The sequence below is a fragment of the Manacus vitellinus genome, unplaced genomic scaffold (assembly GCF_001715985.3).
Source record: "Manacus vitellinus isolate BGI_N305 unplaced genomic scaffold, ASM171598v3 scaffold_5_pilon, whole genome shotgun sequence".
NCBI lineage: Eukaryota > Metazoa > Chordata > Aves > Passeriformes > Pipridae > Manacus > Manacus vitellinus.
In genome coordinates, this window is record NW_021940682.1 from 21536224 (window position 1) to 21560729 (window position 24506).

Genomic DNA, 24506 nt, shown 5'->3' on the forward strand with positions numbered 1-24506 from the left:
GCAGAGGGGTTGGAATGAGATGATCTTTAAGGTCCCTTCCAACCCAAACCATTCTGTGATTCACAGAATCTTACCATAGAATCATAGTGTGGCCTGTTCTATAATTCTAAATATGGCTTTGATATTTGTTTATGCTATTACATAAGATAAAATAATTGTAACTTACATAATGAGGGAAAAAGATGGAGAAATGAATTAGAAAACAACATTAATATTTTATGCTTTGATATCAGGCTAGTAGTGGAATTTGTAGCAAGGTAAACTGTCCTGAAATCTGTGGGGGAAAAATGTTTGTGTTTCTGTAGTATTGATTTACTGACCACTTTACACCATTTCTTGTTTAATTTTGATGTGTAACTATTCTGAACATGTTGCATGTTTCAGTTCCTTGAAAACTTTCATCCTAGCATTGAATCCCAATTTGTCTAGTGCATGACTTAAATGATCCCTACGGAGAACTGAAGATTGCTACATGCAGTTGTCTAGAGCACATCCCTCTTTGAAGATTAGTATATAGATTCATTGTTTACATTATTTTCTTTCCAGAAATACTGCTTTTGATTGCATACTTTTCAGCAGTAGCCATGCAAGTACAGTGAAATAAGTTATGATTTTTTTTTTATTAATATTTTTCTTGTTAAATTAATCCATTTGTGGCAAAATAGTGAGACTATTCACCTTTAGGGAAAAAAGCATCAAGTGGCTGTTTAAGTGTCTGTATTGCTATATATTTTTCCATCTATTCTTTAGCCATACTTGCTCTTATATATAATCAAATACTGCAAATGTTTTGAGTAAGTGTACCTTCAGTAATAATGCATTTATTTTCAAGCAGTCTTGTTTCTGTTGACTGACGTTAAAATAGTTTATAAAATGTGCAGCATTGAGAAAATGAACAGATAAATCAACAGTGATGGCCACATAGCCTTTAGCTGTAGTGTATTGCTTTTTGTAGTGAAAAAGAATCATTTTTCTCCCACGAAATCAATTCCATCATTAATATTTAGGCTTAAGGAATTTGCTGTTACATGACTGTTACTGTATTCATCATATTTTATGGATTCAAACAAAAATTTATTGTAGGTTAATAACTTTTTAGTTGTAATTGCTTCAAAACCAGATAAAAATATGCATTGTGATAATGCTGAATTATGTAAAATATCAAACGCTCCTGTCAAATTGGTTGAGTCACATATTTCTCTCAACTTTTCTTTTTTTGTTAAGTTATTTCAAATTTAAGGAACTGTTGTGCAGGGTACAAGATAATTAGAAATAATAACACATTTCAGTATTTTTACTTGAATAGTTTCAGCTGCATGAAATTTAAATTGGCCATCTAAGCTAAGGGGCTGAACACAGATGGCAGAGTAATGGCTGGCTAGTGATCTACTTCAGAGTCAAAAGGAGTACTTTAATTTTACAGGCAAGAAAGTCTAGTTTTGAAAACAGACTGGAACAATTCATTTTTTAGAGCAAACAGTTTGAGTAGAACATGGTATTAAAACTGAATAACTTTCAAGTGTTTTGCCTTTCCTTTAAAATATATCTGATTCAACAAAACCAGTAAATTTATTTGCACCACACATTGAAAATTTTGTCTAGACAGTGTAAGAAAGAGGTTTGTGTACTGCTCTGTTTCTTACTCTGTGTAAGAGCTGTCATTTGTTTTTGTGCTAGCATTTTCATGTAAATCACAGCATCTGTCTTTTGCTGTTTATGAAAAAGAAAGAAATTGTTATTGGTTTACCTGCAGGGGGATGAGTTACAATTCTCTTGAAGAGACATTTTGAATATCACCTTATTTCTGAATAAAACAAAATTCCTTTTTGGGTTTTGAGGACTTTTGATAAATCTGTTCTTGTTCTTAGACTTTATTCTTCATTTTCTCATGACCTGACTTCTGGTTTCTTTACACTTTTGGTCTTCCCACCTTTTTTGAGGATGGGATAAGTGAAGAGAGTACCAAAATAGAGCTTGCATTTGTGTCTTGGTGGAATTAGATAATTTCTGTGGTATCTGTACTTACTATTCCTTTGACTAAATGATTTTTAGAGAGTAACACTGTGTTGACTTAAGGCTTCCTGTGTACAGTAAAGGAAACCAGAGATCTTTGAAGCTCTGGAGATCTTCTGTCTCATTCTCGTTTAAAGATTAAAACTTGCCATAGGCACTTAAGGGCTCACTAACTGGATGTGGCAGATCATTAATATATTTTATGGTAGAGTAAAAGTGATGACATATCTTCAACCTTTCTTGAGTTATTCTTGTAGGAAGACTGCACAACTACAAAGTAGCCCAAACTTTGTCCTTTACTCTTGTGTGTCCTTCTTAGGAGTAATTTCTGAAGGAACAACCCCTTGAAACTAGACACATTATAGATATCTGACCAATTTTGCTAAGTTAAGTAAGAAGTAAAAATCATGACACTGAGTAAAGAGGAGAATGGTATCTTGACTTAACACTTCAGTTTTTGTTCCTATGCAAGACAGAGCCTTAGTTTCGAGATGGTCTTGGTTCTTAAGCTTAGGACTGGTTCTAGTACTTTTTTCTTGAAAAGACTTGAGAATTGGGAAAGCACAGGTTTGGAAAATAGAAAATTTCATATTTTACTATAAACCTTCTTGAGCTGATGTAAATTTTTGAAAACTTCATTCACAAATGAAATTTAAAGCAAGGCTTTTAGTCTCTGAGGTGTCTTATGTTGGTCTGATGGTTCTCCTGGAAGTTGATGGAAATTTTAATGTCTTCAGTGGGAGAGTAATTAGACCAACAATAGAAATAAAAAAAAAAAAAAAAAGAGAAAAATTTTAATCAGGTAATGGTGGAAAAGATTTTTTAAACAAAATACTAAGTAAGAACATCAGCCTGTAATTGGACTTCCTGAAAACCCTTGTTTCTTTGATGCCTGGAATAAGATTGCTTAGGGGGCTGTAGGGCTTTCTGATTGCTGTTTTACTCTGGAAGGCTGTCACTACAGCTCTCTCTGTGCAAGCTCCTGTACCGCAGATCTCAGCTGCACCTCTAGCAATAGCAGATTTGTTCATTAGTCTCACTGCAGGATCACTCATCAGTGCAAACTTGGTCCAGATGAAGTGTAAGCAAATAATAACACTTCTGTTGACTTGATGAGAACATGTAACAATGCTGCTTTTCAGCTTTCTGGTGACTTGTACAACAGTTGATCCTCTGTTTAGTGTAGGTTTGGAACAGAGTTATACTTACAGTGTTTTGAACAGATTTGTGCAGAAAAGCTGGAGAATTCTGCTGCTTTGCATTGTGTGAATGTGTGGGCTTTTGATCTAGTAATTAGGCAGCATAATACTCAGTTTACTGTCTTGAAATGTAGCTCAAATCTCTTGTCATCGTTTTCCCTTTTTATTGGTGAGAAAACTTGTTGCATGCAGCTTACTCCAGTCCTTTCTCTCACTTCTTTTCAATACCTTGTGAGTCTCCTGTCTTCTTCAGTTTCTCCTCTCTTGTAATTTCATAGTTTATGCCTGTCATTCATTGCCCATTGCATTTCCTTGCTCAAGCTTCATTCTCCAGAGGCTCTAGTTGCTATCTCATGGAAGCATCAATATATGTTTAACCTTAAAACTTGTTTTGTTGCAACTTTTTAAATTGTTGGTTCCAGAGTAACTTCTCTTAACAAGAGCAAGCTTGCATGTAGTGCTTCACAATCTTTTCTAACAGATGTTTAAATATAGTTAGGATACTAACTGAAAATAGCTGATTTCTTTTTTCTTTTCCCTAAGACTGCAAGGTTATTGTGCATAATTTCTCTTCAGTAGCTTGTATGCTTTAATGTAATTGAAGACTGATAGGCTGAACAGACAATTGAAATAGCTTTTATATAAATTATAATGTGGAAATCAAAGTAGAGGTTGAGCAGTTAAAGTGAAGATCACAGCGAGTTTAGGAGTGTGTTTTGATCATTATAATCTGTGCAGTTCTTGTATGTTTACCTGGTTACTTGCCACCCTCAAATATTTAGCTCTCAGTTTTTTCTATGTTGTTTGGTTTCAGTAACAAGATAACAGTATACCAAGATAATACATATTTTTACATGTTGTTTCTCTGAATTATTTTTTTTTAACAAACCCTCTTTGATTTAGCAAATTCGGTCTTCATTCTCGAAAACCACCTTTGCTTTCATTAACCTGAGTTTGTTCTATGTTCTTTGTATAAAGCAAAAGTGAATATGCTTCTACTACAATTTTAGCCAGGCAGAAGCACTTTATGCCTAGCACATTTGCTACCATCAGGATTCTCCTACAGCTCTTTTCTCAATAATGGTAGTGAATTCAGAAAGGAAATATTTCATAACCACATAACAGTTTGTCTGTTTTATCTTTATTCATGATAAATGGCTCCATTTTGGACCTTGCTTCCAACAGTAGAGATAGCTAAGTTTTGAAGATCCAAAGCTATAGGATCATAGAATGGTTTGGGTTGGAAGGGACCTTAAAGATCATCTCATTCCAGCACCCCTCCTATGGGCAGGAACACCTTCCACTAGACCAGATTGCTCAGGACCCCATCCAACCTGGCCTTAAACACTTCCTGGGATGGGGGTCTACAGTGTCTCTGGGCAACCTGTTCCACTGCCTCACCACCCTCACAGTAAAAAGTTTCTTCCTAGTATCTAATCTAAATCTGCCTTCCTTCAGCTATAAGACCATTCCCCCTTGTCCTATTGCTACATGCCATTGTTAAAAGTCTCTCTCCTGCTCTCTTGTAGGATCCCTTTAGGTACAGGAAGGTGCTATAAAGCCTCTCCAGAGCCTTCTCTTCTCTGGGTTGAACAACCCCAGCTCTCTCAGACTTTACGTGTATGAGAGTTGCTCCAGCCCTCTAATCATCTTGGTGGCCTCCTCTGGACTTGTTCCAACATGTCCACATCTTTCTTGTGTTAGGGGCCACAGAGCTGGATGCAGCACTCCAGATGGGGGTCTCACAAGAGCAGAGTAGAGGGGGAAAATCCCCTCCCTTGACCTCCTGACCACGCTGCTTTTGATGCATCTCAGGATACTCTTGGGCTGCGAGGGCGTGTTGATGAGACACAGTGAGTTCTTGTCCACCAGCACCCTCAAGTCCTTCTCCTCAGGGCTACTCTCAAAATAATTTTTCTGAATTTCTGAAACAATTTCTGTAAACGTTCATTATCTTACTCTATTTACATTGTTTTAGTTCTGTGGTGGATTCTATTTTCAAATGAATTATGAGAACCTAAAAGTAGATGTCCTGAGCAATTCATGTGCATATTATGCAGAAGGCAAGTGTATGCATACCTGACCAGATAAAGGCAAATGTGTCAGCCTATAGTCGTTCCTTGGCAAGGAATCTTACAGTCTGTGGTAACCATAGCATTATATGGAACGAAGAACCTGAATTATTGAGACAACAAAATAATTTTGAAGATCTAGGTTTTCATATAACGTCCAGGTTACTTAAATACTCTTGTAAAAATCCCTTCAAAAAGTGTTCCTTATAACCTCTGCTAGGGCCATACAGGGTTCAGAGATGGACAGCGGAGAAATGTCCTAAGTTTCACCAACAGTGTGGAATAAAAGATACAAATATCCCAAAAAAGTGTTGGAGCAGTTAGATGGTCCCAATTGTTTTAAATGACAATACTAAACAAAACAGAGTCCTGAGAAAAAAAGAGTCCATGAGATTAATGAAATCAGCTGATACCTAATGGTATTTAGATTTGCTCTCAACAGTCAAAGGCTGTGGCTTGTTCTAGTGAGTCATTCTGATGCCAGAAATGGTAATGCCTAGAGGATTACTGTTAGAAATAGTACCTATATGACATGTATCATGTTGGGAAGAGAAAGGTTTGAGTTTATTATGCTCTATGAATGTACAATATACTTTTATATGGGATATTGGCTGGACTGCAATCCAACAGTTTATTTCATGTAATTAAAATCAGAAATGGCACAAATGAAGAGTGCATGTCAACAGTTGAGCAGAAGGAAGCATACACAGTTCAGTAGGCAGATATGGTTGCTGTAACCAGGCCTTCATTAAAACTACTATTTCTTTGTAACTAGTGTAACTTAGTAACTAAGTTTACTTATTGATACTGAACAGAAGCATAAATTTGTCTAATTGTGTATGTGTATCTTGTTTCTATGTGAAATAAACCTGTAGTTTACTGAAGTAAGTAGTAATAGTGAAAACCTGTGCCGTTCTGTTTTATCATTCAACTGATGAGAAGTTTAATTCTCAAGTCGTGTTATAAAGATGTACTAAAAACACAGAGGACAGGGAGATAAAAAAATTACTTCACGGCAACAGTCTGGCAGATTTTTATTCTGATGTTTTCATCAGAATGTAAGAGTGAAATAATTGTGTAAGGAGAACCTTATATGTTGGGGGTTTTTGGTTATTTAATTTTGAAAAATCTTCTCTAAAAGCAAGTGTAGTTTGTTTTTCGTAATAAAAAAGTCTAATAGCTCATTTTATTTACTTTAAAGATATATCTGTTTAGCAGGTGTTGTGCTGAAACTGTATTCAAGATGCACAACTAAAATTTCAGTGTGATAATACTTGATTATTTTGTGCTTTTACAAATTACTGATGAGACATAGATCCCTGGTCCTTTTGAAGGTGTTCTCTTGGGTTCCCTTTTATTAAGCAGAAATGCAGACTAATTTTAGAGAAAGCAAAGCTATGAATCTGAATTACAAGTACTGCAAATAAAAACTAGAAGCTTCTTGGACTGTTTAATTTCAGACTGATAGATCGTAGTTATCAAAAGGAAGTAAACTGAAGTGGGAGGATTCTTCTGGTTACTCTCCAATATGCTTGGGTATGTTGAAAGGGAGCATACCTGGGTGGTAAAACAAATATATACTTCCCTTAAAATGCATGTAATATTGTTTTAAAGAATATTTTGGGAAAAGGATACTGTTTTCCAAGGCTTTTGAGCTGTATAATTCAAGATCAGCTCAAGTACTTGACGTGGAAACAGTAGTTTGGTAGAAGAATAGCATATTCTAAAAGTTTAAAGAAATAGGCCTTCTGTTATATCAGTCAAAACATAATCTTCTACTCCGTGAGATGGCAGATGACATAAATTGGACTTTGGATATCAAAGGTTGAATACAGGGAAAAAAACAACCCAAGGTTTTCCAAAGAAGGTTAAGAAACAAAGAACAAAATAGCTGAGGAAAAAAAAAAACAACTAGTAAGATAACATCTGTTGCCCTTAAACTTGGCATATTAGTTTTGAATGTTAGTGCTGCTTTATCATGAATTTTCTTTTATGTGTCTCTTTATCCCAGCACTTAGATTCCAGAAAGAAAAAAACATTATGGGAACCAAGTTACTGAATGTAATGGAGGAGGGAGGAAGCGATTAGAAGAGCTTGGACATCTCTTCCATGTTAGAGGAGCAGGAGTCTTACGTGTCCTTGAGCAACTCAGTTTGGTCTGTTGTGATAGGACAAGGGGTAACGATTGTAAACTAAAAGAAAGTAGATTTAGACTAGATGAAAGGAAGAAATTTTTTGCAACGAGTGGTAGAACACTGGAACAGTTTGCCCAGGGAGGTGGTAGATGTCCCATCCCAGGAAATATGCGCAGTCAGGGTGGACAGGACTCTGGAGCAGCCTGGTCTAGTTGATGATGTCTCTGCTTATTGCAGGGAGGTTGGACTGGATGACCTTTGAGGACATCCAACCCAAACCATTCTATGATTGTAGCTCAGCTGGACTATATTGAGAGTTATCTCATCTAGTGACGTTATAATAACAGTTAGGGCTCTTTTTTCCTCCCTTGGAGTTTTACAGCAAAACTACTTCAGTACTTCTCCAAGTGAAAAACTTAGTTTCGATACAGATGTGTATTAGACTATGATATTAAATGATGCTGAAGTAAGTCTCTTTAGGGAAACTTACTGTCTCTGTAGAGGCAGCAATTTAAATTTACCTTTTCATAAAACAGTTTCTGTTTGTTAAACAAATCTTACAGTTTGACAACTTTATTCAGGTCACTGACAGCAATAGCAATATCAGCCTCTGCAATGTGATTAACATCCAGATTGGGAATTAGTTTGCTGTGAAAGAGTTTGGCCCAATGTTAGTCCTTGCCAGGATGAGACTCTGTAAGCATTAGGCTTTAACGGCAGAAGAATGCTGGTGTTTATAAATCAGAAGAAATTATTTTGAAGACAAATACAAAGTGTCACTTCTTTTCTTCTTACTCAAGAAACCAAAGAAAGCAAATGGATCTGCCCAGCACAAATACCTGTTTCAGACCAGTGCTCTGTACATACTGTGTGATCCTTTCACTGCTGCTTTACAGAGATTTTGTAATAAAATATCCGTCTGTCCTTACTCAGCCTTTAAACTGTAGCTTGCAGGGTCCTAGAGAAATACTGCTATGCCATGTGTGTGGGCCTGCTTTTGTTGACAGTACCAGTGTTGCTTACCTGGTATTAGTCACAGTTATTTTACCTTTTTTAAATTCTGTTAAAAAGAAATCTGGAGACTACTTGTCTTTCAGGTTTTGTTTGCTAATTCTTTGTGTCTGGTGTAATGGTATTGACTGACATTAATAGTTGTTACTTTTCAAGGTTTCCTATATACTAATGCTGTCTTACTGATTTGACATTCACTTACATATACATATTTTTTCCTTTTTTTTTTTGTTACCATTTGTCTCCTCTTTACTGAGTCAAGCTGAAGTCTTGTCACTCTCTCAGTTCTGTATAACCTGTTGTTGTTTCTTAATCTTCAGCTGGTCTCTGTTCAAGGTCCAGAAAACTTGTTTGGATACCTTCAGGTAGAGAATTGTTTATAGTAAGAGAAGGTAATGTGATGTTTTAGTAAGTGTCCTTTGATGTGCTAGACTGTTTGCTCAGTCTGGGAGGGAGTGGCCTCTCACACTGATTAACCGGAGTCGCCCAGATTACGTAGCTGTAATTTAGTTGTTCTGCTTAGTTTCAGAATCTGGGAACCCTTGTCTGAATAGCCTCAGTTACCTGGAGGAAGACCAAAGTGTAAGATTATGAAAGACACATAGGGAAGAATTACCTGCACAGGCAAAGAAAAGGAACATCAAGTGATCTTTAGTCTCTGTATGTGTTAGTCTCCATGTAGGGTTCTTGTTTTTTAAGCCAACAGTGACAGTTGTGACAGCTTGATGCATGGCAGTTGCTTTATTTTGTATATTTAAATGAAGATGTAACTTTTTTCCCCTGGCTCCTTCAACCCTCAAGAATACCTGTTGTAAGGCCGTCAGCTGCTCAGACTTAATATGGGAGCAGGATGTTGATGCAGGAGAAGTATAGAGACAGAAAAAAAGGTATTTGCATGTAGATATTGTGTGGTGGGAATTGTAAGGGGCTGAACCTACTGCAGAGAATGAAGGCACTTGTGTTTCATTCTATTTCATAGGCATTTGTTCTTGTTTTCCCATGTCATCTTTCCTCAACAGCATTTGCTGTTGTTCTTTATTTTGTTCACAGATTAGTTTTATTTCAGATCTCAATTTTTGTTTAGCTAAGCTAAAAAAGCTTAAGGCAAAACTGTGGTTTTTCAGGCTACTTTTCTGGTACACAGTAGTTCTGTCATAGTGCTCCCTGTGAGGACAGTCTTATACCTTGGATTTGATTTGCAGTAGTGACCAGTATTCTACTTCTGTGGAGGTATTAAATTGACTTAAGCAGGCTCGTGCTTTCCTCTCTGCCTTGTAGGGCATATTGCCACCACCTTTTTGTTGCCAACCTAGCTATTTGCAAAGCCACTTGGCAAACATATGTTAAAACTCTTCTTTCTTTCCCAGGTTGTCAGCTAGATAATAATTTGCCTTACATGTTTAGTATCCTTGGCAATGGATACTGAAATGATCCATGTGTGCATATTCAGTTGACCATTAAATGGCAGCATGAACACTTCAGACAGATGTAGCAACATTTGTCTGAATGTTATAACAGAACAAATTGGTGCCATGCTGAGATATCTTGACTGCTATGTAAAAATCAATACAGCAGAAAAAAATTGTAATTGACTTATTGTTCAGAGATTTTCTATTACTGAGGAATCTCTGAAGTTGTACTAATTACAAGATTGGAGAAGAGAAGAGAAGAAACTATGGTAATTTGCAAGTTTTAAAAAAATTATTAAATCAGAGCAGTTTATAAGTTTATGTAAAAGACATTCATGAATTCGAACAAATTTTTGAACCACAGTTCAAAGATTGTTTATTGCAAGAATAAGTTTAATTACTGCTCCTTTGGAATTACCTTTGAAATACCTCAGTGGAGGTATTAAATGTGCTCAGCCTGGCTATAAGAAACCTGTTTAGGCTGTTGTTTCTGTCAGTAGTTGCTTTCTTAGTTGTAGCCAAGGTATTCTATCTCTCTGTCTGTTACTTCAGGAACAGTAATTGTACCATTGACAATATTTCTATCATCAGAAATCTCTAGAAAAATACAGAATACAGAAAAGATTGATAAATCATATGGATTAAATGTCTCCAGTGTCAGTTTTTTCATACCATTTTTTTTCTTAACATCTTGTTTTATGTAATGCCTTCAGTGCATCAGATCTGATATGTGGCTTGTTACTTGTTGGAAAAATATACATATATTTCATCAGTTCTGTAGAACATGATCTGTACCATGCTGCTTATTGGTCTCTTAATTCACTAATTGAAAATTCTTCCAGTGTTGCTATATTGTCCTTTCTTTTAAAAACAATCAACCAAAAAAAAAAAATCAATAAAACCAAACTGTCAGTTACTGTGAAACAACTTTCTCCTGGACAATTTTTTTTTTTTAATCTTCTGCATGTACATAGAAATGTAACAGAAATGCGTTCAATGCTGTCTGTTTTTAAACCATTCGTGGCTCTTTAATATTACTCTTAGGCACAGATGTCTGCCTACAGTAATTGTGGAAGGGTTTGATTTTACATTTGCTTTGTGGGCTTTTATGTCAGGCCTTTCTCTCTGGGTTGCTTGATGGGGCTTTTTTTGTATTCACAACTATACAGAACGTGTACTCAGGTTCAACATGTCATAAACCCAAAAATTTGACATTTGTAGTAGAAATTGTGAGCTGTAAATTTATAATGATTAGCCACAGAAAACTAATTTTTTTATGACTGCCTTCATTTTGTCTGCAGTCTTAACAGTTACAAAGATTTTTTTTCTTGGGGTGAGCTCTCACTTGGTGGTTAATTTCCAGGCAGGCCACCATAAAGTTTCCTCAACAGCTTTCCCTCTTAATGAATTTTTATTTTAAAAGAAAAAGGCCAAACTCTTTTTTTTATCTTGTTTAGAAACTTGTGCCCCTCTTCTTTGCTTATCCAAATCAGGTGTTGCTTTAGGTTTTTTTGGTTTATATTGTTCTAGTGTCTTTGTTGTGTCTCGATGCTTGATTCAAGAATATTGAAGTAAGTTGAAAACTTGTCATTGCCTTAGCTCTCATGTTGTAAATAAAACTTTCTTGTTAGCACAACAAGAAGCAAATGTGGAAGACTCTGGTCGTGGGAGTTCAGATGCTTACAGGACGGGTGGTGCTGGGCTGAGAGCTGCTGGAGTTTGGGAGAAAGATCTTCAGTATGAGATTCTTTGATTTGATGCCTGAATTGTAATGGGGGGGGGGAAGGCAAGCCTTGAAAATCATGCTTTTTGTTGGCAAAATTGCTCAGGCTCACAAAAGATTGGAGATGCTTTTCAGTCTTAGAACCAACATTGTCTTCCGCTCAATTTTCTTCCAAAAACTTGCTGGTTTGCAAGACTGAGGAAAATTGTCCTAGAGGTGATGGCTGCAACATTGTAAATATGTTACTAAAATAATCTCAGTATTAGGGAATAGCAAGCTTTCTGTGCACAGCTTCTTTTTTTATAATATTTTTTCCTGAATGCTGCATTAAGGCTTAATACTTACTAATCAAAGCTCATAAAATTACAGATATTGCTTTTGGTTTCCACTGCTCACTTATCTTCCAGGATCTAAAGTTCTGTGGCTCTCTGGTAGTATTTATGCTACATCCATGCATAAATAGTTTTTGCCTTTCCCTTCAATAGAAAAAGGACTTTCAATTTATGGATCTGACAGCAACTGCAAGAAGCTTTGACAGTCAGCTCATTTGTTTTGTTGGCTTAAATGTCAGCCAATTTAACCAGACTCATACTGTGTTTTTTAACTTGGCACTTGAGAGAACAGAGCCTTTGATAATTAGCATGGAGTTATTAATCAGTACAATCTATCTAATCTAGGGAGATCTATCAAATAGTATGTCTCTGGTGATTTTGGTGTTTGGTATGGCTTGAATCTGTGTGGTAGAGAATACATGTCTATATTGTAAAGAATGTAGACTTGTAATGAGTACCTGAGTAAAGTTTTTTGAGTCCAGAGAAATAAGCATAGAATATGAAAAAAGGACTGCAAGATTTGACCCTGTTGGCAGATTTGGTGGTTTTGGTTTTTTTGTTCTTTTAAATTCTATACCAGTAGTTAAATATGCCTATCATAATGATCAGTATGCTTTTTAACTTAAAGGATTAATTAAAAAGAAGCCAAAACTCCTTCTATTAATTTCTGTCCTTCGCTACTCTTTAAAGGCAAAGGGATTGGGTGGGGGGGTGAAGATACAGAAAAGTATTCACAGGCTAAATTAAATTAGAACAGGGTAATTTCCATATATTTCCTCTGTTTGCAATGGTTCTTCCAGTTGATGATCTAGATCAGGAGCTGAATATAGATGCTCTCATTCCCTTTGTGAGGAGCCTCTTTGCCTACATTACCTAGTAAAACTATCCTCAAGATAAGAAGTTAACCTTTGTGAGTACCTTTCTACCTCCAGTTTTGAGTAATTGTTTGGCTGTGATTCTGTAAGTACATAAAAAGGAGCTTCACCTCAAAAGTTTAGTTCCATATTGGATATTGTTTTATTCATAAGAAAAAGGCTATGAGGGTACTTTTGCCCTTTTAGCACTTGGGAGGTCAAACTAAGCTGTGATATTTGACTTCACAGTTTTTTCTTTCATCAGTAACAAAGGCCTTGTTTGTCAGATGTTTATCTGTACAGTGTCAGTTCTTTGACCCAATGCAGCATAAAGCTAATAACTTTTTAAGTAGCTGTGTTCCTGACAATAGAGTCTAATTGCTGGGTCTGGTGTTGTTTCTAAAGACCAGAGGTAGAAAAATGCAGTAGAAAATTTTCTTCATTGAAGTGAACAAATGTAAGTTGAAACAAATACAAAGAACAGATGCAATGACTAAGATGCTGTATTTATAATCCATTCTTGTAGAGTAGAATTGTGATTGTAAGGAAGTGTGAATTTTATGAGCATTTAAACTGATGGTTTATGATCTTGGATAAATTATCTGTATACTTCTCATTAGTGTAATTAATAGTTTGCTCTATATTTGATGTGCAACATGCTGATGTGATCAATAGTTTTGTTTTTCTAATTCAGGTAGATCAAGAACAGTTTATTAAATATAAATTACTTGATAGAAAGCTGGTTTTCTTTTTAGAATTCTTTTTTCCTTGACAGGTGTTTCCTGTTCCTGTTTTTAATTAATATCGTTTGCAGCACTTTAAGCTTTTCCGACCACTCTTTCTGACACAAGGAGTTCATATGGTGTGCTGTTACCTGCTTTCTTTGATGTCTTCTGCCTGTGGCTTTAGTTTGCTAACCTCCTTAGTGACCATGCTGCATCCATGCTGTTGCTCATGCTGTTAGGTAGGGTTTCTGATCCTCTCCTTTCCTCCCCACTTCAGCTGTCATCTTACAGGTGAGTTTTCCGGAACAAGAACTGCCTTTGGATGTTTGGAAAACACCTATTGCCTTGTAAAGCAGCTTGTAAAAGCAGTCAGATAGCAACTTCAGTGTGTATCTAAGTTGGAAAGTACTTTTATAGTGCTTGATTTCTATGTAGATGTATCTTAATGCAATATAACTTCTGGAAGCAGAAGAGTCAGCACTTAGACTGATGCAAAGCTTGTTGAAGTTGAAGGACAGGTTCCCTTTGACTTCAAAGGGCTTTGAATCAACAGAATCGTAGTAATCTTGGTATTTGTGATCCTCCTGAAATAAACTAAAATTTAAGCTGTTAAATAACTTAATTTTGAACATTTTAGCTGAATTTTTTTAAACTTACAGGGATTAAGCACGCATGTTAATTGTGTGAAGGTCTTATGCATTCCTTTTTTCATTATGAAGGTACCAAGGGTCTGGGAGATTGAAGGAAGTGGTAGGGTTTTTTGAGGATTTAGCCATTGGCAGTCTAAGACCTCTGATTTTTGGTGAATATACGAGTGCGGCATCTGGTTGAGTTACTTCTTTTGGAATCAAAATGCTTTAATGTCTGTCTGCTATATAGCCAGGGTGTTGTGAACATCTGTGTGTGCTGAATGTGAAGTGCTATACTATAGGCATTGTGGGAAGGATTGGTCTGATTCAGAGAAGGTGAGCCAGAACCCATATGTTTAAATCTGATCTTAACCTGGATGATTTAAAAACTGGAGTTTGTTTTCAGAACTGTGTTATAAAGATCACATTTAGAGACTTTGGGTTCAAAACAGGGGTTTAAGACTATTGAAGGCAAATGAGTTAATGACAGTGTTGGAAAACAGAAAATGTAAATTTTGGCATTTTTTTCAAGGATTAACTTCTGTTGCTTTTAAAGACAAAAAGACCAATTTTTCAGGGTTATACTGCAGATCTTTTGTAAGAAGCGGCAGTTCCTTTGATACATTGTTGCTTCCTTCATTTCATATCATATCAGTATAAGGATTGAACAGTCTTTGCCAGCTTTTGTGGGTTGTATCAGATAGTATCATATGAGATTGCTTGTCCTCATTCTGTCTGCAGAAGACTAGAATTTGCCTTAGTTGCATTCAAGTGTATGCATCTATCTGCTATGACATCTAAAATATTTGATTTGCATATTATGTATTCAGAGTAGGTAAATTTACAGAATAGAACAGTCAAGCTGTGGTTTCTATTCTAGAACTAAATATAAAAATAACAGTATATTCTTCTCACAATTTTTAAGAATTTGGAGAAACATCATGAGTCTTATTACATCTAATCATTGCTATTACATGTCTGTTACTAATCGAGTAATTCTAGTTTGGATTTAAATTAGATTTACTGTTAAAAGGAGGTAAGTATGCATCTGCTATGAATTGGTGAAAATGAGTGTCAGACAATTTCCCTCCAGTTTTGTTAAACTGAATTAAAAAGGACTTTTCTGCAAAATTGCTGTCATTTTAAAGAAACAGTGCTAGCTTTGGATTGTATAGGTGACATTTTCAAAGCTCCATTCACTGATATCTGGTCTCAAACTACCAAGACTTAGCAGGCTCTACAACTTAGGCTGTGAGAATGAAGAAGTCAAAAAGATAGGACGTTTCCAAATGCTCGATACTAGTCACTTCTCCTTCCATTCTTTTTTCCCCCCTCTCCTTTACAAATCTGGATTAGCAAGAATACTGGTGCTTTAAGGGAGGAAAATTTGGTTTCATTTCTGTGAGCATCTTTTCCTTTATAAAAACAGAATTACATTTCAGTAGAAGGAAGCATTCACTCACATGTACGTTCCCACTCCTTATTCCTTTTTACTGTTAAATTCTTGGAAAATCAAGCTGTGAACTTAATCAGAATCCTAGCTGCTCCACGAAACATTCCTTTAACAGGAGAAATGTTGTAACTATAGTTAACAAAATACTTGCTTTTTTATTAGCTTGAGATTTAGAATGTCTCTTAGATTTTCTAATCCACCCATCTGTTAATTTATATGTAATATTCTTCAGCAGTAGACCTTCTTTTTAATTAAAAAATTGTGTAAGCTTAAATACTTGCAAAATCAAAATCCAGGAACAGCCTGTTTCCCTATAAAGGCACCTGGTTTTTTGGTTACTGCCCAAGTGGAAAATTGGAAAGAAATTGTTGTGCTGTCAAGTAGCTTTAGGGTATTACATAGCTAAAAATTGCATGTATCTTTTTGAGAATAATACATGTAGGAAAATGCAGGTTTCAAAGAAAATTGTGGGAGAATTGAGAAAACTACATATAAATGCTGTGTCCTTCCAAATATTTTACAAAACTGGGTTTTTAAGAGAAACAGGAACCGTTGTTTTTGGAAAGTTAAATGCAGAAATAAAACCGTTTCAAGTAAGGTCTTTAAAGCTGGTCCTGAACAGGAGAATTAAATGTTCCCCTTGGAATGTTTTCTGAATGCAGGTTTTTAACAATAAGCATATCCTGCTTTTGAGCAAAATTACTTATACTAAGGCATGGCTTTATTGCACATACAGTAGTGCATTAAAGGGGCAGTTTGGAAACTGCTGTCTTAACTGTATCTCCATCGGTATATTTTATTTCCTATATATCTGTACCCGGTGCCCCACTGTTTCTGTTTATACTAACTGTGGTTGTCTGAGATGTTACCGTTTTGTAATCCACCTCTTTCCCCTTGGATGCAGCTGTTGCTTTGCCAATGATTTTACTGTTCATCTCAGACTTTGGAGCTCATATCCCAAAGGTCTTCTTTTATCCATACCTAATGTGTTTTTTTCTGTCCTAAGCAATCTAGTGTTGTGATAGTTCAGTCTATGTATGCATTCTCCTACCACCCGCAGCCACTTCCAGGTTTGTTCCACCACTTTGTTTTCCTTTTTATTATGGAGCATCTAAACAAAGAGTAAGTTCCACAGTTGAAATGTGTATGCTTAAGGGAATGCTGTCAATACAATAAATGTAGATTTGTGGCATACTACTTCCTGCATTTCTCTATTTAAAGGAGAACATCGAGGAAAATATGATTTTGTATGTGAATTATGCATTTTGTAGTGCAAAAAAGCTGATGGAAGGGAAAAAATATATGAGCTCAGACTTAAACCTATGCTCTGCTTGTGTCGGACACTGCACATGTGAATCTTAGAGGTTGTGAGCAGATGAACAAGTTACTGTGAAATAACATCAAGGGTGAATTGTCCATATAGACTAAGGAGGGACTCGTGCCTCTTGTCATGCAAGGTCAAACATATGGCACACCACAAAGTTCACTTACCAGCTTAGACTTGTGGCAACATGTTTATTGACCTGGACCTTTTGTTATTATGGCTTGTTAGTTTATCACTATCGATGGAGAAAGTGCCTTCTGCTTTGTTCCCACTTTAGTCTTACCACTCAGCTTCAGAGAAATACCTGTTTTAGTCAACACTGTCAGGCCCTGGCTGTCTTATTTCCGTAGGTGGGATCAGGTTTGAGAATTGCTTTTGTGTTTAAGGCTTTCAGCGTTGTCCCCTTCCTCCTTTTGTGAAAAGGGCAAAATACAGAGAAGTTCAGTAAGTTATCATCATAAACAAATGGGCTTAAAAAGAGAAGGTTACAGCCTCTTTCTGCTCAGTGGATTTGGTGGAAGAGGCTGTGGAGAAGGCGATGGAGCACACGCTATCGAGTTTTCAGATGACAGTTGGTTTTATTATCAGACTGTAAAACTAGTGATCACATTAGCTGTTTTGTTTTTTTTAAAAAACACAAAGATTCTCATTTTCCCAAACAGAAATAAAAATTGCAAAAGTGTGTGGGCATCTGCCTCTCAAGACATTCTTCTTCCATCCAGTAGAGTAATCTTACTTTAAGGATATTGTTTTAAGGATAACTTGGATATTGCCTATATTTTCTGTAAGCCTTCCTGCATTTTTATGTCAGGCAATTAAATTTCATTTTCTGCTTAAATAATTTTTTCTCACTTTTTGTTGTTTATTTTTGTTTTCAGGCTTCCTTAAGCCAGACTTAATATTGATAGAATGAAAAAATTTAAGAGGAGACTTTCCTTAACCTTGCGGGGAAGCCAGACCATTGATGAATCACTGTCTGAGCTGGCAGAACAAATGACAATTGAAGAAAACAGCAGCAAAGATAACGGTAAGCATGTCTTTCACTTTGTAGAAAATGTAAGAATTTTGTCAAGTGAGTGTTGCTGGGGTTTATTTTAGTTTTCATAGCTGCAGGGACTTCCTTCCTAACCATTTCTTTTGGTTTATCTTATATTCAACTGCCCTGGTTATTTCAACAGGTTGATATTTATCAAAATATCAATAAATATACAATATTTATCAAAAATATCAAAACAGCTATTTATCAAAAGCTACCTAAATTTATCTTTTTATGTCATGCGCAGCAAGGCTCACAGATGCTCTTTCAGTAAACAAACCCATTGTATGAATTTACTGGGTCTCATATCAGCTCATATGGCTTCAAACTGAGTCTTTTCTCAAAATCATTATTTAGTAATATGATTGATACTAATTGCTTAAGTATTATACATAAAACTGTTTTCCTTCCCATTGGTGGTGCAGGGCACTAGTCTGAATTCTGTCATCTCTTCACATCTCTCAGTCGTACTTCTCTTCACCAATATCAGGGTGACTAGAAACATTCAGGATAACCAGCTTGCCCCTGTGTATCTTACAGAAGTCTTTGGCTGATCCCATAAACATACTAGCTGCTGTAAAGTCCACATTAATGATGATACAGCTTTTGAATGCAGTCTGCTGTAATAATGACTGGAAGGGGTTTTGTTGCTTGTTCTGTTTCCTGGGCTGAAGCATTTAAGTCATCTTCAGTGCTGACTATTTTTTACTCTGCCGACATCTAAGATTTTTCTCAATTAGCAAGTGGTCTGAATTTTATTTTTCCCCCACTTCACAGCAATAAATAATTCTGAATTTTCTCACTGAAAACTGACAGGGCCGGGAAATTTGAACAGAGGTAGAGGCAATGGAATTTGCCTTGCAGACATTTAAAACCCCATTCTAGATAAGTTGCATACCAAGGTTTTGGAAGTTGTATTTACCTTTGGCAAAACAAAGTTAGTTATGTTTTTCATTTTTGCCCTTAATCCCTGGTATATTCGTGCTTTTGTCCTGTTTTTATCATGGGCCTTGCCCAGTATTTTGGGAAACAAGGTTTATTACAACTTTTTATGTGTTGATACAACAGGTCTGCTCTGAAAGCAACAATTACAGTATTTTTACGCTGATATCTACTAAGTCCTTTCTGAGGCACTGGGTTGTCCCACATGATTTTATTTGTATTCACCTTAGTTACTGATGCATATTTTCTTCAGACCTGTATTTACTTCTGCAAGATTGATTTCATTATGTAAATAAGTGCTAAGAAAACTGTTTTCACACTAAGAAATAAGCATTGTTACCAGCATCAGTGAATGTAGTGGACTGAGTTGCTGAATTGATTCATTTGAAAACTGAATTCAGGAAGAATAAAAGCATTTTACTTTAAACTGGACCATGTCCTGGCTGTCAGCTCAGGAGACAGAGAACACAATAACTTGTTTACAGAAATGTGAGCTTATGCCATCTTAAACCATGTGTGAATCCATTTGCGGCTTGTAATATTTATCTGAGAATTATCCCAAAGAGCAATACTTAGATGTCTTCTCCATGCTTGTTGCCAAACTGTGACAAGCAACTTCTCAGCAGATACTTAAAGTGATAAAAATACAATTCAAGAAAATATTTCTAATTGCAAATTTTTTATTTAGCTTTTAGTGCTCCTTTTATTTTGCTTTCCATGTTATTTAATTGGCCAAAAGGAACTTCATATGCTAATATTATGATACATTATATGCTATGCTTATACATGCAGAATGTTGTTGATGCCTTAGTAGAGTCTTTTTGGATGCATTCACGGTGTTGTTGGTCTCTTGAAAGAAGAAGAAATATATACTGTACTTTTGTGTGTAATCTTTACTCATCATTTTCTGTCACTAAAAAAAGTTTCACTGACACTTGCTACCTTTTTTGGATTCTTACAGAATGCATTTATTAGTATCTGTCCTATCTTTGATCTTGCAGAGATGAACAGGATACTACATTATGAATTTTTATTTTCCTTTATTTTTCCTTTTCAACCCTACTTTTCTTAGGAAGTAGGGTTGGAAAATGCTTACTAGTCTTGCTTTTGTAAAGGAAGCTCTAACTTTCCCACAGATGAAGATATTTTGGAAAGAGTAGGGTTTGGGCACTGAAAAGTGCTGGAAAAACAGTCAAGTAATGAGTTGTCTCTTTTGGTGAAAGACAAGTTTAGTAGAGAACATAGCCTGGAAAAAAAAATCCTTCAGTGGGCATTTAAAAAAATTGCTTAAAAAGGATTGCTTAAATGAGGATGGTTTGCCTTGGCATCTTATAAAATCAGAGTGGTAAGAAGCCTGTACTAACTCTAAATATCCTGCTGGGACACATGAGAGGATGTAGTCTCTTGAAGAATATTTTATAAAGTGATAGCTGCATTAAGATCTTGAAAGTGCATCCCTTACTGCGATGGTGCTGGTCTCAGAAGGCAGGAGTAACCGTCTCCTTAGTTCTGCTTTTAGGAACAAACAGCTCCTTTACCTTGTGGAACAGAGAAACCCAAATGTGCCCAGTTTACAGGCTTTGAATCTGCTCTTAAAGAAACTTTAAAAGCACAGTTTAAAAACTTTAAAAGGCATGCCAGTGTCTTGATCTACAGAGAATCAAAGCCAGGGATACAAATAGCCTTCAGAAAGTGGTTCTTCATATATGCTTTATTTTCAAGCATTAGTACATCATCAACTTGAGAAGTGAGAGTTGAAGGGCATTGCAACTGTGCATTTTATGCCAGAAGTCAAGGCTAGACCCTGAACACTGAAGACCTTTACAGCAGCATTTTGTTCCGGTGTTGTTGTCCAATTTTGTTTTATTTTTTTTCTTTCTGGCAAATTGCTCATCTTGTCTCCTGTCATTCCATGCTGATGGCTGCGTTCACTGAAGGTTATAATTTTATACATGCTAGCTTTTTTCCTTCCTAGGAAACAGCTGTGTTAATGGACTGTAGAGATTGTAGGGACTAAGTCCGTAGAAAATCACATTGTGCTGACCTAGAATCCACGCTCATGTCCTTCTGATTTTCACATACATACCCCGTAAAATCTTTAAAATAAAGTTCCAGTTCAGTGCTGCCATTCCAGGTGTAGATCACTTGTACATAGTACCAGGGACCTTTCCTCATGATCACCCTTTTGCAATAACCCGTGTTGTTCAGTCCCCTGTCAAATGTTTCTTCTCCCAAACAATTGCCTGTGATTTCAAATAACTGTTGCTCCCATCCAGAGGCCCACTTTGTCATTAGCTCCAGCTCTGAGTGGGTTGTTTCAAGACTGAAAGAACAGTACTCCTAATGCAGAACAAATTGTCCCATTTGTAGTTCACAGACATAAAAATAGATACATAACTTTTCATTTCTTTGCAGTACATTGATACCATTGAATCAGCTAACCTTTTGTATGCAATCTCATTTCATACACATACTCCTTCATCATGTGATGTCACTACAATCTCAGTATGCATCACTCATCCATGAGCAGCAAAATGGGATTAGCAGGGATCAACCCACATTGTTCAATGCAGTAGCACAGACCTATTGCACTGAATGTAGAATAACCATTAGTTTTGGGGGTTTTTTAACACCATCAAATTATTTAGTGACCAGAAACCTATATATAATTAAATCTTCCTTACAAATTATGTTCATCATAATTGGCTTCTGGGTGAGGAAGCATTGCCAAATCATATGCATAAACCATAAAAATAAAGTGACCAGTGAAATGCATAATAATACATCTGAAGCCTTATGAACTGTGGACTGTATGAAGTATACTTCGGGCTAGCCTTTTAGCTAAGTACAAAAGCTTTTCATGGTCTCTGATGTTTCAACATATAAAATCAATTAGGTGGATTTGTTGTTTATTTTTCATTCTGCCATATTTTCATTCAGCATACTAACAATGTGCCGGCTTGCTTTTTTAATTCTAGGTTCTACCTTAATATATGTATTCAGATTAATATTAAAAATACTAAATGGTAATTTGTAGAAGTTGATGACTAAATTTACTCCTGAAATTTTTCTTTGCCAATGACATACTAATATAATTTGGCTAGAAGTAATATCCAAATCATGCATATTTCAAGCCCAATTCAGTGTAAAATTTATGCAAATACTTTAAATACATATGCTCTCTAATAAAAGCAGAAAATGTGGCTATATTGCCTAATGTTATGAATTGCATTATCACAAACTCCAAGCATGCTTTTAATAATAATTGCAAGACGTGTTCCAAAATATGTCCACAGCTCTTACATTTATATGTAAGTAACTTGGAAAGCATTCTATTTTGTCAAGTTTTGTTTTTATATATAGATAAATACACATGCACATAATAAGCAAAACAAGTGAAATTCTGATAGAAATGGCTATATGAATTTGTAGAATAATATTTATCCCCATTTAGTCTGTTTTAGCTCGGTGATGTGATCATAGGATCCATTCTCACGAACACTTGCATAATTTTTTTGTAATTTTACAGGTGTGAGTAATAATGGAAGGATCAGCTACGGTAAAGTGCGTAAGTGTTTTTTAGGTTTAAGGCATTAATGACTAGTTAATACTCTGATAAGAGGGGTGAATGTTTATAAAAATTGACACATTGCAATACTGTCTCGGAACATCCAAATGCCTTTGTAGCTGTAATCATGTCGTCTCATTAACAGAGCTGAGAAACTCCCATTCCATCTGCTTTGTGTGATTCCTTGAGCGTGGAAGTAAAACAGTGTGTTGCAACATATTTTCGAGACAATGTTCTTGAATTGAAAATATAAGCATAGAAATGCTTACTGGTAATAAATCAGTACATTTTTTCTGTTGATGTTGGAGGAAAGTATCAGTATAAAAATGTGGGGGGTGGGAGGGAAAAAATCCCCAGAATTGCTAGAACTCATTCAAGAGCTACAGATTACTGCAAGTCACTGGCAGTTGTCACAGCTAAACACTGCACCTTGGACTGTCCTTTGCACCGTGCTGACAGTGTTTTTATTATAGTCTGTATGTACCCTTCTGTGCTATGGTATACATCCCTTTTTATTATTACTGTTCAGTGTGGTTTCTCCATCCCACGTACACTGCACAACATAGTGTTCTTCTCTTTCTGTTTTGTTTCTTCCCACAAAATGTAGAGGCTCTGTTCATGTGTGGAAGTGCTTATGAAGTGAAATGAGCATGAAAATTCAGTGCCTGAAAGCATGCTGCAGAAACTCATAGTCTTGGAGGGCTATGTGTAGGTCTTGTCCACTCATAATTGTTCTCCTTCACAAGTAGAATACAGATTTGGCAGGAGAACGTGATGCTTAGATGCAGAAGTGGACTCTCTAAATACACCAAATTTCTGTTAGCTCACTCTGTAGGCTCACTGGTGTATATGTAGAGATTTGTTCTCAAATGGTGCTCAGATGGAGTTTCTAAGTACAGAAAAGTAAAACACACGTAACTAGCCAACACAATTTATTTCTGAAAGTAGGGCAAAAAGGAGCCGGATCCTCTGTTTCCTGGTTTGGTTGGCAGCGTGGTCTCACAGATGTTTGCATTGGGAGTTACAGGGTAGCTGTGTGTGTGGATGCAAGGATAGAGGCCAGGGATGCTTGTATCTTGGCTATGATGCTGACTCACATTAATTTAAATTGTAGCTAAAACAGTTTTCTGAAGGATTTGGTGTAGTGTGATGCCTTCTGCAGTTACGATTTTAAACTGATGGTTTGCTATGCTTATATGATTTGAGGTACAGAACTGCCATGCCTGTGTTCCAGTGCAGATCTGATGAACAAAAATACTGCCTGAGAATTATTTTCTAAACACTGTGAAATACGTAAATCTCAAAGGCAGGTTTTTGGCTTTGAATATATTTCACTTGATTGTAATCTTTGTCTTGGTATCCAGACCAGAGGGAAAACCTCACTGCATGTGAAGTCAGCTTTGAAGGCTTTTTTTAGTGGTTTTTTTTTTAGATGGCTTGATCTCATTCCTTGCGTTGCATATTATCTCTTGGTTTTGTAGTTTAAACAGAAGCCTTGGAAAAATGTCTGCCCTTTTTGTCCCAAATTAAAAAATAAAGTTTACAGGACATTACAGTGCCATTTTAGTAATTGATGTACTTCATTTCTCATCGAAGGTTGAAGACCATGTTTCTCTGGGTTTCTGTCAGCATATTTCTTCAAATGTGCTGCCAAATATTTTTTGCCCTGTGTCGTCCAAGTGAAGAATATTTGCTCTGGACATGACTGCTGCACTCAGATGGATAACTTTGAGCAATGGGAGGAATCCCTTGAGGTTTTGCTAAGTTTTTAATATTTTAATAGTCAATAGTTCAGAGGTTTCATCTTATTATTTAATGAATAAATACTATTTTAAGTGATATTGAGTGGTTGCTCTGGTTTTAGAGTGACTTAATGTTTTCCTGGGTATCACATATTGGAACCCAAGGAAACAATCCCATAAAATAATGTATAAATACACAGTATTTTGTAGTGTTCGTCATCCAGCTCCTTGAGAGTACATATATAGAAAACGTATTGCTGCTTTGAGTTATTTAAATATAACTTATATGGGAGCTGTCACCTGCAATCAAGTAATTTTACTGAGTGGATCTGACTGCCT

General features: G+C 36.1%; 1 protein-coding gene across 2 annotated transcripts in view; it reads left to right on the forward strand.

Annotated features, from left to right (window-relative positions):
* Nucleotides 1-17757: 17757 nt before the first annotated feature.
* The window catches only part of CDK17 (cyclin dependent kinase 17), a 52014-nt gene continuing 45265 nt past the window's right edge, over nucleotides 17758-24506 (forward strand). The window contains exons 1-2 of one of the 2 annotated variants that reach the window (XM_018080510.2): nucleotides 17758-17906; nucleotides 22387-22425. In XM_018080510.2, coding sequence (XP_017935999.1) covers nucleotides 17789-17906; nucleotides 22387-22425 — 157 coding nt within the window. In that variant the 5' untranslated portion in view covers nucleotides 17758-17788. The remainder of the gene's footprint in view (nucleotides 17907-22386; nucleotides 22426-24506) is intronic. The other variant, XM_008920240.3, reaches the window with a different exon arrangement.